Raw genomic sequence first — 14,655 nt, 5'->3', positions numbered from 1 at the left:
CCTCTTTCCTTGTAGAAGGAGGGAATTCTATAACACTGTCTCTGTGCTGTGCCTTGCCCTGAGTCTCTTTCACCTATTTTTGTCACATTCTTGACCAAATACTGCATTTGATTTTGACCCAGATCTGTACAAATTACTGTAGCAATAGGGTTGGAATTCACACACATAGGTACTGAGCAAAGGACAAACCTATGGCCACAAAATGGGTTGTGATGAAACCAGGGAAACAAATGACCCTGACAAGGCCAATGCACGAGAAAATGGTGATAATGTTTTATGGCACAGAGCAGAGCATGGCTTTTTGCCCTCCTAGAATCAGCACATAAACTCTCACATGCTCCATTGGTAAGGCACCTGTTGCCCTAATGGCTTGGGGATGGAAGAACCTTTGCCCACGTGCAGTAATGGCAGCATGCTGGCTCGTGCTTTGGGAGTGGCTGGACTCAAAAAAAAGAGGAAGCACAGAAGAGTTAATTTGGAGTGGCAATTTTGCTCCTCTAACCCCGTTCTGTGTTGTCAGACAAGGCAGCAGATAACAAAATTAACGCTTTTCTGCCAGAGACACAGAGATCCAAAATCACTGAGCTTCTTCATGTTTATGAGTGATTAATGTAAAAATTAATGAGGGTTTAATGTAAGTAAGGAGTAGAAATGACTTAGCCCCAAGATCATGAAGTTTCTGCAGAGCAGAATTGCTGAATGACTAGCAGAGGACTAAATAATGGACCTAATCTTATGCACAGCTGTGAAAGCACTTCTCTCTGTTTGTTTAAAATGAAAATTCACATACATGTGTGTACAGATCACTGCTGTGCAAACTTTTTTCCCTCCCATGTAAAAGTTTTGTGTTCTCTCATGAGAAACCATCACTGAAGGGCAATCCTGGCTGAGCTGGGTACCCCAAGGTGGCCAACGCCCCAGGCTGGGCACTCACACCAGCTGAGGATCTTGACAGGAGCAGGTGGCATGCACTGGGAAGGAACAGGCAAACTGGTTTTGCTGGCTGCTGCTGCTCTGAAGGGTTTCAGTTACGTAATCTCCAATGATTTGGGGTCATTCTGCAACTGCCACGACAGGGCTGCTTTGCCTCCTTTCCCCAGGAGCCATGAGTGGGGAGCAGAGCAGCTCCCCAGACAAACCCCCCTGGCTACAAGCAGACTATTTTGCCTCAGCTTTAGCAGAGTGGGCTGGGGCTGGAGTAAAAGCTGCCTCTTCCATATGTGAATGATGCTGAGAGTTGCTGGGTCGTGCAGCATGCCCTGGATGATGAATTGTTAGAGCAGGCTGAGAGCAGCAGCCCCTGCCTGAGCACAGCCAGTCCTGCAGCTGAGCCCTCGGGGTGTCAAGGCAAAGGGGAGCCTGCCCCATGCTAATTAAAACTCTTTTCTCAACTTCTCCTTGGCAAAGTGCAAAGAAATCCTCTTTTCATGCCCGACGACTAAAAATAAATCCTATTTTGGGTTTCAGAAGCAGCCGCATGACTAAATGAGCCCTTCAGTTTCATTCATGTTTGCTGTCTATTAATCTGTTCTCCTCACCCTCAGCAGGGTATGACTCAGGGCTTCACATTGTCTTCCTCCCTGAACTATCTGTGTTTTGACTTTAAATTCTGCTGTCTGACGCAAAGCAGTGCTGAAATCATGACAGTTTGATCCAGCCAGCTCCCAGGAGACTCCTGATCTTTACTGGCTGGTAAATGTAGCACTCAGAACAGCTATGCAGAGCAGATATCGATATTTTTACACCAAATGTTGGTAAGCAGATGTCACAGGCTTGTGAAAAGCCTTGAAACTCCACGGGAGAAAATATGTGAGTATGTGTGTGGGAGGCCTGGAGATAAAAATAATTCTGTGCTTCTATGAGAAGGCATCTATTCCTTAATCCGTTGGTGTTTTGCTATTCCCGTGCAGGGTACTCAAAGTGGAGGCTGCTATACTGGAACAAGTGTAGCAGCAAACTCTTTCCCTGTTGTTTCATCTGCTGCTTTTGCTGCTCTTCCAGCCCAGGCTTCTCTGGCCCTCTGGCCCTGGCTGAGCTGGTAGATCCCATGAGCAGCGGGTCTCTCCTATGGGGTGGAGAGATTATCCCGAGCTCCAGGCATCCCATAGGAAGTGTAGGTCACTGGGCAGGTAGCAGCAGTGAGGCAGCAGGGCTGGGCTCCTCCTGCAGGCACTGGGGAGGCACTGGGGGGTGACACAGCCCTAGGGAAGGGCTCTGAGCAGGGGTGGCACAGCTGAGCCCAGCCCTGGAGTGAAGGGATGATCCCCGTGTGCAGGGGGCAGCCAAGCCTTGCCTAAGGCTCCTCTTTAGTTATTGTTTTATAGGCAGGCAGCCTGAAATCCTGAGCTCGTAAATGTTGGATAAAAGTCCAGATTTGGGGTTTTTTGTTTTTCCTTAGCTTTTCCTGTTCTTGAAATGTCCCCTCAGGGAGGTGTGTAGGGCAGGCTGGTGTTAAACCTGCTTAATCTTGTTGAGTGTTGAATAAAGCCCAGTGATCTACTGCCAATGGATGCTTGCCTTGACATTCCTGCTTTTAAAGGACCGTGGTTAAAAACTGCAAAACCCTTATTTTTTTCCTTACAATGCTGTATTTATCCTTCCCCTTATGGCTTTGGAAATGAAATTTGAGCCATTTATTGTGCACTAAATTTAGGGAGGCCAAAAATATTTGCATACAAATATGATTGATCTTTCAAGCATGCAAAATGAGCAGAAAATGACGAGTCTGATGTTGATACAAGCAGAGTTCAAGTATTTTAAAATTAAAATAATTTAAATGAATCTGTATCTATGATGGCAGATGAGCTTTTTCTGAGGAAAGAAAACCTCCTCTTTCTCATTATATTCAGAGTAAATGAAGATATTCAAGTCAGATATGGACTGAATTTTAAATGTGACAATGGCATTTATTCTGCAGGAGATGTCATGTCTGTAATGAATTGTAAATTATTTTTAGTTGCCACTAGAAACAGAAGAAGGGAGGGAAATAATCAATATTGACACAACCCTGCTTTATTTTTAAGCAGTGCTGATCCTGGTGGCACCAATTAGAGGAGGAGAGAGCCAGAGCTGCAGAAGCAGAAACCACTCTGGTGTTTAGAAAAGGCAAATGTCTGCCTCCTGCTTCTGCTGGGATGGTTATCCCAGCAAGATCCTCGTTCCATCCTTGCTGGAGCTGGGCAGGTGTGGTGGGAGCCCATGGTCCATGAGCTGCTGTGGTTCTGGTGTGTCCTGGGGCCTGGGCACAAGGACAGTGGCCCCAAGGCCCTTTGCCAGACCATGCTTCCTCCTCAAGACAAGTTTCCTGGCTTTTCCTTCCCCACTGACTGTAGGGATGAGGATATTCCAGCTGGGGTATGGCAAACCAGAGTGGGCTGGAACCCTCCAGCCTCTGTTTGCTGCAGTGAAGTTCCCCTCCCAGCCCCATGCCCTCTCTCTTGCATGAAATGAAAGAAAAGGCTTTTGCTGCAAGGTGCAGAGTTGATTAACTTTTATCTTCTCATGATGCATGACTAGGTGAGGGAGAGCATGTGACAAGGCAAGCTGTTCAGAGAAATCACTGCAGATAGAGCTGGGCTGCTCCCAGGATGCACAAAAGGGTGCACATGGTCAAAATTCACTCAGAAAAACAAGATTACCCCGCTCCTTTGCTTAAGCAGTTGGTATTGAGCTAATTCTAATGCAGTTTCCTAAAATTGAGAGATGCTGTGATGTGATCTTACTCTTGTATAAAATGCCATGGAACTTCTGATGACAGAACAGATCCAATTTTCAGTTGCATGACTCATTCTGAGGAAAAGAATGCTGTACATTTAATATGACCAAAAAAAGTACATTCAGTAATGTACTTTTAGGGCTCCTCCTTATAGGACTGTGTGGATGCAGCCAATGATAAGCACAAAGTCCAGGCAACATTTTTTGATATGGAGTAAAATTGACAGATGGATTGTAGAGAGCCTTTGGAAAATTTTATCCACTGAACCCAGAATAGCCACAGCAGAGACCTAAGCCAAGTGTCTGGCTGACTTTATATGCTGTAAATCTGAGGTGAGTGGCTAAGGAGGATGGAATCTCCTGCATAAGCCAAATAATTTGGGTTTTCTGAAATGTGCTCTAATGCAGAAGATCAGGGATGGATGGATGGGGTTCAAAAGGATAATTTCATGGGAAAGAATTTGCTCCATGAGTATGAGTCATTTGGGTACTGAATGCACGAGAGCCTGTTGGGAACACCTGCAGAAGCACAAGAAAATTCCTGAAAGTCTGAACGGAGTAATTGTCTGCTGGGTGTTTTTTGTTATTATTTTGTTTTGGTTTTGATTGCATGGAGCACTGTGTCCATGGGCTGAGGTGCACCAGTGGCAGCAGTGTGTGCAGAGCTGTTTGTGGGCTCTCAGAGCCCTGCTGAAGGGGATGTGCTGCTCAGCAATGCAGGACAGCTGCTCACAGGCACCTGGACCTTGCCCTCGGCTCACTGCAGCAGCGCCTTTGTTCCCCTTCCTCAGGGCTGCCAGCACAGGCCCTGATGCAGGAATTCTTGGGCTCTTTTCTTCCTGGGTCTGGTAATGAAAATGTGTGTGTTGGATGGAATCTGGGGCCAGAATAAAGCTGCTGCTGAAGAGTTTCAGCACAAAAACTGATACTGTATTTTACTCATAAAACTACATGAGGTGAAACAAGATCTCTATTTCCAGATCTCTGTGTCAGCTGCAGCAAATGCAGCCAGGATTTTCTTGTTGTCTGTTCATGGCTACAATTATTTCTAGCTTACTGTTCTTACAATAATTTAATTTTGTAATGTTTATTGGCTTGGAAGGTACATTCATCCTAGGTTTTTTTTTGCATTTTGTGCTGTAAAAGGTCAAAATTGTCAGGAAAGATTTATTTTGGGGGAAAAGGAATCCTTATTTAAAAGTCAAAGCAGGAAAACCTTTCTGTAATAGAAAGGAAGCAGAAGGAGCAAGCTAAAACTCTGAAACACAAGAAACATCTTGGGTTTTGTGATTTATGGCATGGTGGTATTTACTTACCCCACTGATCCAGGCATGCAAGTGCTGCCCTTTTTGAGTGCTGAAAATGGAGGTAAAACCTTGAGGGCCTTTTCAGCAGCACCTGGCAGTGCCCCAGGGATGGGCAGTGCCATCTCTCTGGCTCCATCCCCATCCAGAGCAGTGCCAGCCTGGCCCCTGTCCCATGCCACAGCCACCACAGCCAGGGCACACAGGCTGGGATGGGGGCTGCTGGAGCAGGAGGAACCTTCTGCCTTCTATTTCCCCAATGTGCTTCAGTCTTTCCATCTACCTCAGACAAACAATGGAGGGGTGTCCTTCCCCCTCAGCCCCTCCCTCAGGAGCATCCATCTCTGTTGGTCCAGAGCTCCAGAGCCTCCTACAACTGATGACAAGGCCATGAACTATCCCTGCCCTGTGACAAAGCCAGAAATGTGCCACAATAGCTCAATGAACTAAAGAGAAAAAAATAAAAAACCCCTGCTGGCCATAGCTGTTGAAAGGCCGCCTCCTGCCAAGGCACGGGCACAGCCAGGCACACTCACACTGACCCTGGGGTGCAGAGTCATCCTCACAGCTGGGCTGCACCCACCTCGGGGTTCATTCCATGTGCTCCTGCTGCTGGTTTGCTCTGCACCCACCCCACGAGGTCTGGGTCGGCTTTATCGAGTCCTTCCTCCCAGCCTGAGAAGCAGAAGGCACTGGCTGTATCACGTCTGCCTTTTTCTTCCTTTTTTATTTTTAAATCTTTTCCCCTTTCCCTCTTCTTTCTTCCTTGCTTTGCTTTCTCCCTTTATTTTCCTCGTCCTTTTTCCCCTCTGTATTTTTTAAACTTTTCTCCATTTTTTCCATCTCCTCCTTTTCCCGCAGCCGGTTGGACGTGCCCGGGCTGGGGGTCGCGGAGAGCCCCGCGGGGACCGGGGCGGGGCGGGGCGGTGCCGAAGCGGGCGGGGCCGGGCGGGGCGGGGCCGTGACGCGCGGCCGGGGCGGTATAAGCGGGCGCTGTCCTGGTGCTGAAGGCGGCGGAGCGGCGGCAGCGCAGGTAGGGCTGCAGGGCCGTCGGGCTCTAGGATGCTGGGATGCAGGGATGCAGACTGGGATATAGCGATGTAGATTGGGATGTAGCGATGTAGATTGGGATGTAGGATGCGGGGACCCCAGGGCTGCGCAGGAGGATCCGACACTGAGAGAGCGGTGAAGTCGCACCGAGAGCCGGCGGTGCCGGGGCTGGGCTTGCAAGGGAGCACACCTCTATAAAATAGAACACATAGCCCCTGTCACTATGTGTATTATACACATATAAAGATGCATGTATGTGTGTGTAAATGCGGATGTGTTGTGTCCGTGCGCTGTCAGCGCCGGCCGGGCTCGGGCGGGCAGCGGAGCGGGAGCGCTCCCAGGAGCGGCGGGCTCAGCCATGCCCGCTCACGGCGCTTCAGGGATGGGCGGGGGGTTCCCTCGGATCAAACACCCTCCGAGCCTCTTCCCAGATGGATCCGCATGCAAACAGTCCTTCTCGTCACTAGGACTGCCGTGGGTTTGGGATTTTACCCTTCATTGCTGTTTTGTTTGTGTTTTTAGTTCCTTTCACAGGGTAAAAGGTTAGAGACGCTTATAAACAAGGCACATTTGCTGCAGTCGTGTTATTTATTGCAAAAAAGAAATGGGAGGAAGAGTGCATGATATATTTATTTTCCCTATGGAAAACTGCTCTTATGTTTCACCTAAGGCTGTCAGAGCAGGGACACATCTATAGGAAAAACCTATGAGTTTTCATAGCTAAATTTCACTGGAAACATTAGAGTCACATCAGAAACAACTGCCAGGAGAATGAGAGAGAAAATTACTGCTACCATGGAAACATCCCAGAAACAAGATATTTTCTGTGTCTGTTTTTCAGGGAACTTTTTGCAGTCCGTATTGCCTTTGTATGTGTTAAATTTTGGTCATGGTTGCCTCATTTTGTAAAGAGGAGCTTCTTCATCTTTATTTGTTGGCTAAAAGACGATTTCCCTGTTTGTTAGGTTCTAATAGAGGAGCAAATATGCTCTCCATCTAGACTGGCTTCACAGTTATCGATCTGAAGACAACAGAGCTGTTTTAGCATATTGTCCTTTGAGAGGCACAGAAGAGAATGTTTACAATATTTCCTAAAGATAGGCTAAAATGTCCTATTTTAAAAACAAATGTGGAATTAAAGTCTGAAAGACTGGGGAGGAATCCTCTTACCTTGGATAGCGCAGTATATTTAACGACAAGATTTCCGACCTGAACTGATAGCTTGTAAAAGAAATCATTCCCAAATCTGTTTGACAAGGCTTTCAAACATCATCTACCAATAAATTGGAAGTAAAAATTGACCTAGAGGCAAATGCACAGAAAATGTGCAGAGAGGAGCCAATGATCTGTTATTCCTGCAAAGGAAATACCCAATTGAGCAACATCCTTGTGGAACAAACACTAAACTAAACTTTGCCTGGCTGCACACATTTTGATTTTAGTGGGATGCTGACAGCCCTTGCAAAGGCTGTAACAATCCAAATTGTGTGCAGAGAAGGAGGGTGAGTTCCTGGTCTTTGTGAGTGGGAGGTGCTTGGCAGATGATTATAGGACTCTCCCTTCCCCCATCCCTTGGAAAGGACAGTTTCTCATGTGCTGATCAAACGAACTCTGTTAATGACCAGTCTGCTGAAAAGAAAGCCTTAATTTCACTTATTTGCTACAGAAATAGAAAATTAGGTGATGTTTGGTTGTGGGGGGGTTTGTTTGTTTTTTTTTTGTTTGTTTGTTTGGGGTTTTTTAATATACATTTATGTCCAGGGCTAATGCCTTTTCTGTGACAGAAAATGAAGCAATTGTGTTGGCTTTGACTCAGGGCAAACACAAATCCGGAGGGTGGGACTGTCTAATTAGCTGTTGAACTAATCATTTGTGAAATAATGCTCAAATGTATCCAGGCTTGAAGTCAGAAATGTTTGGGAAATTGTTTGCTATTATGCCTGTTAGCCTGCTCATGCATACTGAAGGGGGGAAATAAGCAGCTCTCTGAACTGATAGGGCTTTAATTATTTAGTTAAGTCACATTATGTCAAGGACAAAAATGGAGTGGAAAACTCTACAAGTGAGCTGAAATGAACGCATCCATGCTCACTTTCTGCTTCCAGCAGTGGGTAAACATGGGTGTACACAGCTCTTTCGGGCTCTCATGAACCACCAGAGTCTCAGCAGGAAGATTTACCAAGCCAAAAACTAAAGGAAGCAAAATAGGTCAATTAATCAAAGCAGTTGATATCTTTATAATTCCTTTCTCATTATTGTACTTTATTTGTTAATGCAAGTGGGTCAGAAAAGAGTCCAATCTGTCCTGTGGCCCCCGTGTGCCAGTGCCTGAGAGTGTCCTGGGGAATGACTGATGGCCATTTCCCCTGTGCTGTGGGGAGGGTGCCCAGCTCCTGCAAGGCTGGGCTTTTGCAGCTGTATCCTCATGCACAGCGATGCTGTAATCATCTTCATTCTGTCAGAAGCATATTTTTCCCGGTTCTGTTCCAGAGTTTATTTTTGTCTGGTGTAAGCTGGGCAGACACGGGCTTCTACTGATCTATTCTAACCAAATTTGCCAGTGGTCATGTTTCTGCCTGTCCTGGGACCTGATTCGATTTCTCCTGGAGTGAATGAATAAGCAAATGAATGAAATCACCACTCAGAACCTACCTACTCGAGCTTGTTTCTAAGATGGGCTTTCAAGGATTCAGTAAAATTATTTTATACCTTTAGGATAAATTATATTTTTCCTCTCATATAAGAGATCATTGCCCCAGGAAGATGAGTCATAGAATCATTAACTGATATTCCATTGTAATACAAATAATTTTTTAATATGGAAGAGCAAAATAAAGGAAATAATAGCTTCAGTACTATCAGTAATGACAGAAATAAACTTGCAAGTAATTTTATATGTCATGTTCACTTCATCCCAATAATTTTATTGCAGTTAGCAATATACAGCACCATTCAGCTGTCCTGGCATGAAATTAGATGCCCTATGGAGAAATCTCACAAAATATTTCTGTCTGTCACTTTAATATTAGTATTTTGAGCAGCATTTAAATGTATGGATACACCAATTTTGTCATTTAGGTGCTTTGTTCTCATGATCAAAATGACATCTGGGTGTGTCTATGGGCATTTCATGATTGGTATTTTGTACTTTGGTGCTGCCATTGGACAATTAATGTTCATAAAGTACTTGGAGGATAGAGATAAGAAATTTCTTGCATAGCTCTGTTTTCTAAGCCTGTTTCCATATGTTAACAGCTTCTTTTTCTTCTTCTTCTTCTTCTTCTTCTTCTTTATTTAAAGGAAATATTTTAAACATGGCCGAAAGTAAAACCTTCCAGCCTGGAGCAGCCTGTGCTCTCACCTTTTTCTTTGTCCTAATCTATTGGGTTGATGCAGCCTCCTTCCAGCAGCACCAGCTGCTTCAGAAAGACCCAGACTATGCAATGAAAAACCTACAAAGGCTCCCAAATCCCGACATGATCAAAGCGCTGGAATACATAGAGGACCTTCGCAAGCAAACCAACAAGGGAGAAGGCAGCCCTGACTACAACTCTTATCAAAGTCTCCCCTACCTCCTCCCACAGAGAGAAAGCAAGGACCAGCTTCACCTCCCAGATAATGTGAGGGATTCTTTGACTGAAGATGAGTCCCAGTGGGTTAAAGTGATGCTGGAAGCCTTGCGGCAAGCCGAGAAGGAGTCAAAATCTGGCCCAAAGGAGAATAAACCCTATGGTCTGGGCTCAGATAACAACTTTCCAGCTGGAGTAACTGATGATTACGAGGCTTACAAGTGGCCTGAGAGGTGGCAGAAGTACCTCAAGATGCCACTTGGGCACTATGAAGAGGGTTCCAGAGACAGTCCCTTCAAGCGTACCAACGAGATCGTGGAGGAGCAGTACACCCCCCAGAGCCTCGCCACCCTGGAGTCCGTGTTCCAGGAGCTGGGCAAGATGGCAGGGCCCAGTAACCACAAGAAAGAAAGGCTGGATGAGGACCAGAAGTTGTATACAGATGATGAAGATGATGTGTACAAAGTGAATAACATCGCGTATGAAGATGTGGTTGGAGGAGAAGACTGGAATCCCATAGAGGAAAAAGTGGAAAGCCAAACCCAGGAAGAGATAAAAGACAGCAAAGAGGAAATTGATAAACATGAAGAGGAGATTGACGACGAAATGAAAAGATCAGGAAAACTCAGCTTCCTTGAGGATGAAATAAGAAGAGAAAATAAAGATCAAGTGTCAGAGGACGTTTCAAAACTAATGAATTACTACCTGAAGAGGCTGATGGGTAGTGCTGGGAATAGGAAATTAAGGACTGGAGGAGAACTTGAGGAAAAAAGAGCATCCATGTTTTTGGATAAACAACTTGATCCTCAGGCTATAGCTCAGCTGATAGAAATCTCAAGGAATTTGCAAATTCCTCCTGAGGATTTGTTAGACATGTTGAAAGCTGGAGAAAAAAAGCAGCTTCAGAGTGAAAGGTTGGAAGCTGAGCAGGAAATGGAATTCCCAGAAGACCTTGACGAGATAACTGAAACCAATCTAGGACAGAGTGATATATTTAAAAATAATATAAACTCTAAAAATGGGTACATGAAGCAGCCTCTTATTCCAGAAAATCTACCCGAAGACCTCAATATTGAAGATATTGTCAGCCTTCTGGGAAACGACAATTTAGCTAACCAGAATCCCTCCTACTTACTAAATCGTCTTAATCAAGAAAATGACTTGCCAAGACTGTCTTACATTCCCAGAAGATTGAAAGGGCACCTGTTCCCTAAAGCTGCCTGGATGAACGACTTGGAAAGGCGACAAGCGGAGTACGAGAAGCTGAATGAGAAGGATGAAGAGCTGGCTGATTACTTGGCAAAGGTGCTGGCAAAATACCCCGAGGTGATCAATACCAACCAGATGAAAAGAGTCCCTGCTGCAGCTTCTGAGAGCAACCTGCAGGAAGAGGAGCAGCTGGAGCAGGCCATCCGAGAGCACCTCAACCAGCTGGGACCACAGGAGGCTGCCAAGCTGGCTTCGCTCAGCAAAAGGCTCTCCATGGCTGGGGAGGCTGATGACACACAAACCAGGCAGTACCTGGATGAGGATATGCTGGCAAAGGTGCTGGAGTACCTAAAACAGGAGAAATCAGAGCTTGAAAGAGATCACATCACCAAGCGAGCAATGGAAAACATGTAATTGTTCCCCAAGCATTATTTCTCTTCAATGTGTTGACTTCTATCCCAATTCAGTTGTGATTTATTCCTGCTTTCACACTAAACAACCTATGGTAGACTATTTACCATTGAACAGTCTGCATATCTTTCTCAGAGCTGTTATATTGTTTATTGATATATGTTATAAATTATGGGGCAAACAACAAATTGCTTCAAGTGTTTTAAGAAACAATTTAATGATATCAAGTAAAAGTATAATATGTAAACAAATGACCTTTGCATTGTTAATAAAACATGATAAAGGAAGAGTGACAATTATAATTTGAAATTTTTAAGATTAATTGGATTATTTTGTTACTGTCTGTAGTGGTTTTTGTGCAGTATCGAATAAAAAAATAAAGCATTATATATATATATAGTTTTATTTACAAGGCTTTTTCTATTCAGTGTTTTATTGTTGATGAATAAATTATTTCTGGACAATCGACTTTGTTTCTTTGTGACAGTTGATAAAGTCATACTAATTGGAAACATATTTTTACTTCTACAGATGACTCTTCTGAAATATATTGTTTTTCCTACAAATTAAGTTGTAAGCATAAACTTGTGGTTTTCTGGGCCATAAGAACATCAACTGGTGTTACCCTTAAGAGCAGGGGGTACCTAAAGAGCTTGCTGAAGTCAATCAGTGTAATACCTGCATTACCTACAACTGAAAATTTGGCTTCACATAATTAAGAGCATCTGTACCTCTTGGCAGCAGGAGGAACATAAATGATCTGTCCAGCTTAGACAGGCTTGATGACGAAGCTCTGAAAAAATACAAAATGGAACCTTCCAAGGTGAGCTCTGGGAAGCTCTGCAGACGAGTCCCCTCCATCTCTCATGGTGACAACCACAAAGAAAGAGGCAGGCTCCAAGGCAGGGAACTCCCCTGTGGGGAACAGCATTGGTTTGGCTGATAAAATATTATTTCCTTCTCCATGAAATGACCATTACATGTCACATAAATACACAGAAAGCCTTTACTATTCAGCACACTATCTGGGCATTTGAAATGTCTCTTGAGCTCCTGTTATGACCTGCAGTAGGTGGTCTGGAAAGGTTCTGGCTCTTTTACAGAAGGAAATGTGCTTGCATAACTCTGTGAGTCAGAGGTGGTTTTCACTGGGACAGCTCATTTCCAGGATTATAGTTTAAGAGTGGTTTTCCCTGTGGTATTCTGTAGCAGCTCATCTGAGCTAAGTGGAGTGGGGAGGATTTTTGGCAATGTCTAATGAAGTACAAAGGCTGCAGAAAAATAAAACTTCATCTTTAGTGTTGCCATTCCCTGAGCATTCACAGCAGACAGGAGCTCAGCCCCTGTTCCAGCCATTATTCCTTGAATACACACAGGACAATCAAATATCTGCTTTTCCAGGCATGTGTAGGACCTGGAAGAGATGTCACACGTGGTGGGCATGACAGGTGGGGGTCTCTTAGCATCATTCCCCTCCTGCCATAGCCTGCAGCACTCCTTGCCCTGGGCTTCCCAGGCTCCTGAGCTGACCAAAGCCCTGGGGAAGTGCTTGATTGCCTCCAGGCTCTTGCTCAGGCACAGCTCAAGGATGAGTTTAAATACCAGAATGATTTTGGATCTAAGAAACCAGTGGTACAAACCTATGCATTAAAGGACAGATAAGTCAGACACTGTGTGGAAGAAGAAATAAGCTTTGGAAAATCCTAATCTTGGCATGAGTAACTACATCAGTTTTTAGAAGAACACCCCGCTCACAGTGTGTGCCAGCCAGCAGGGACTTTGTGGTTCATCTTCACAAATAAGAAAAGGGGGGGTTGTGCTTGAAATAACAGAACTTTGTCTGGCAGAACTATATGGAGGTGTCAAACTGATTTCAAGCTAAGAAGTTACACCAGTACTTTTCCCTCTTCAAGCCACAGAAAACAGACAACTAATTTCCCTATGATGTGCTTTATTTCTAACAAACTCATCTCCAACTCTATATTGGAATTAAATGAAATGAGAAAATATTAAATAGGCAGCACTCTCCTGGTAGCTGTAGCTGCCTCTTGCTATGCAACCAAGGCTCCTGCAGCAGAGCAATAGTTATACCTGAATATGTAAGACAGCATTATCCAAATGTACATCCCATCATGAGATCTGCTCCATTAAACCACTCCAGAGTCTCCCCCTGCAGAGAGGCTGTGTAGTACTTAATTGTTCCTAATAGCCATGGCTGCTTCTGCTTTCATTTGTCTGTGGTTTGTGTTTTCCTTATGGGTGCAGTGGGACAAACAGTCATGTTGTTAATAATGCACAGAGACTGCATAATCCATAACAGATACACTATCAAGCTTATTACTATAATTATATACAAAATAAAGTGACCACCCTGCAATTTTTACTCAGGCAAAGTGAGGAACAGATTTTTAATTCCCTTTTTGTGTTATGATTTGACAGCATCCCAGATGCAGCTGGTTTATACTCTCTGTGTCAGTGGCTTTTCTCCAGCAAAGAAAATGTTTCTGCTCAAATCTTCCTCCTAAAACGTGCTTCATTGTGTCCTCATATTTAAGGTCCTCCCCAACACACAGATCAAACAGAAATTCTGTATCTGATCCAAATACATCAAGCTATTGAACACCTTTCTCAGGATCTGAGGTAGCTCTTCTTTGTACATACCCTAGAATTCATTTATTAGTACCCATAAGAGTAAATGCTGTTTTGTTTTTTTCATTAATTCAGATGCTACTGCAAGTGCTTTGTTTACATCTGCCTCTTGATGATTCCATTATTTTGTCAGCTGGAGCTCTTAAATGAGAACACTTGTTGATTCCAAAATTAATGTAACCAAATTACCTCGACTGGAGAAATGAGATTGTAGCAATTATTTCCTTCTAAAAGGGCATTTCCACAGTGCAGTGGAAGGGGGTTGAGCTGCATGTAATGTGACAGTTGTACCTTTCCCAAATCACTTTACAAGACACTTGTTCTGCAGGAGAAGTGACATAAGCCATGATTTTCTTAACATGACAAAGGGGAGCCAAGGCTGGAGCACAGGCAGCCTGAGCTGTGCTTTGTCTCACAGCTTCACTCTGCCACTCCTGCTGTCACTAATGAGAAAAACACTAATGATCCAAACCTGCATCTCCAGACACACCTGAGCCAGCCCATCTGCCAGCAGCCAGGTCACACATGGCACCACAGGAGCAGAGGAGCCCTGTGGGATGTGCAGTGTGGGAGCAGCATCCCATTCCCTGGAGCACCCTGCACCTTCCCCCAGGCTCCAGGGCTATTTACTCCATGATGCACAAATCCAGACAGACACAGCTGGATGTCAGCTGCCTCCAAAGAGGTTAATGTGAGCTACAGGAACTCCAGTTAGCAGCAGCAGGCAGGTGCAGAGCCTCTAGTGCATA

General features: G+C 44.6%; 1 protein-coding gene across 1 annotated transcript; it reads left to right on the top strand.

The window, feature by feature from the left end:
- Window positions 1-5,969: 5,969 nt before the first annotated feature.
- On the top strand, window positions 5,970-11,725 carry SCG2 (secretogranin II). Its single transcript, XM_054639187.2, has 2 exons — window positions 5,970-6,051; window positions 9,369-11,725. Exon 2 carries the CDS (start codon window positions 9,383-9,385, stop codon window positions 11,258-11,260), a length of 1,878 nt encoding a protein of 625 aa, XP_054495162.2. The 5' UTR covers window positions 5,970-6,051; window positions 9,369-9,382; the 3' UTR covers window positions 11,261-11,725.
- Window positions 11,726-14,655: the final 2,930 nt, after the last annotated feature.

The sequence above is a fragment of the Agelaius phoeniceus genome, chromosome 10 (assembly GCF_051311805.1).
Source record: "Agelaius phoeniceus isolate bAgePho1 chromosome 10, bAgePho1.hap1, whole genome shotgun sequence".
NCBI classification, from domain to species: domain Eukaryota; kingdom Metazoa; phylum Chordata; class Aves; order Passeriformes; family Icteridae; genus Agelaius; species Agelaius phoeniceus.
This window is presented reverse-complemented; position numbering and strand designations above follow the sequence as displayed.

Excerpts from the sequence above, each read along its gene's own strand:
- SCG2 (XM_054639187.2), top strand. The coding sequence starts at position 9,383 with ATGGCCGAAAGTAAAACCTTCCAGCCTGGAGCAGCCTGTGCTCTCACC.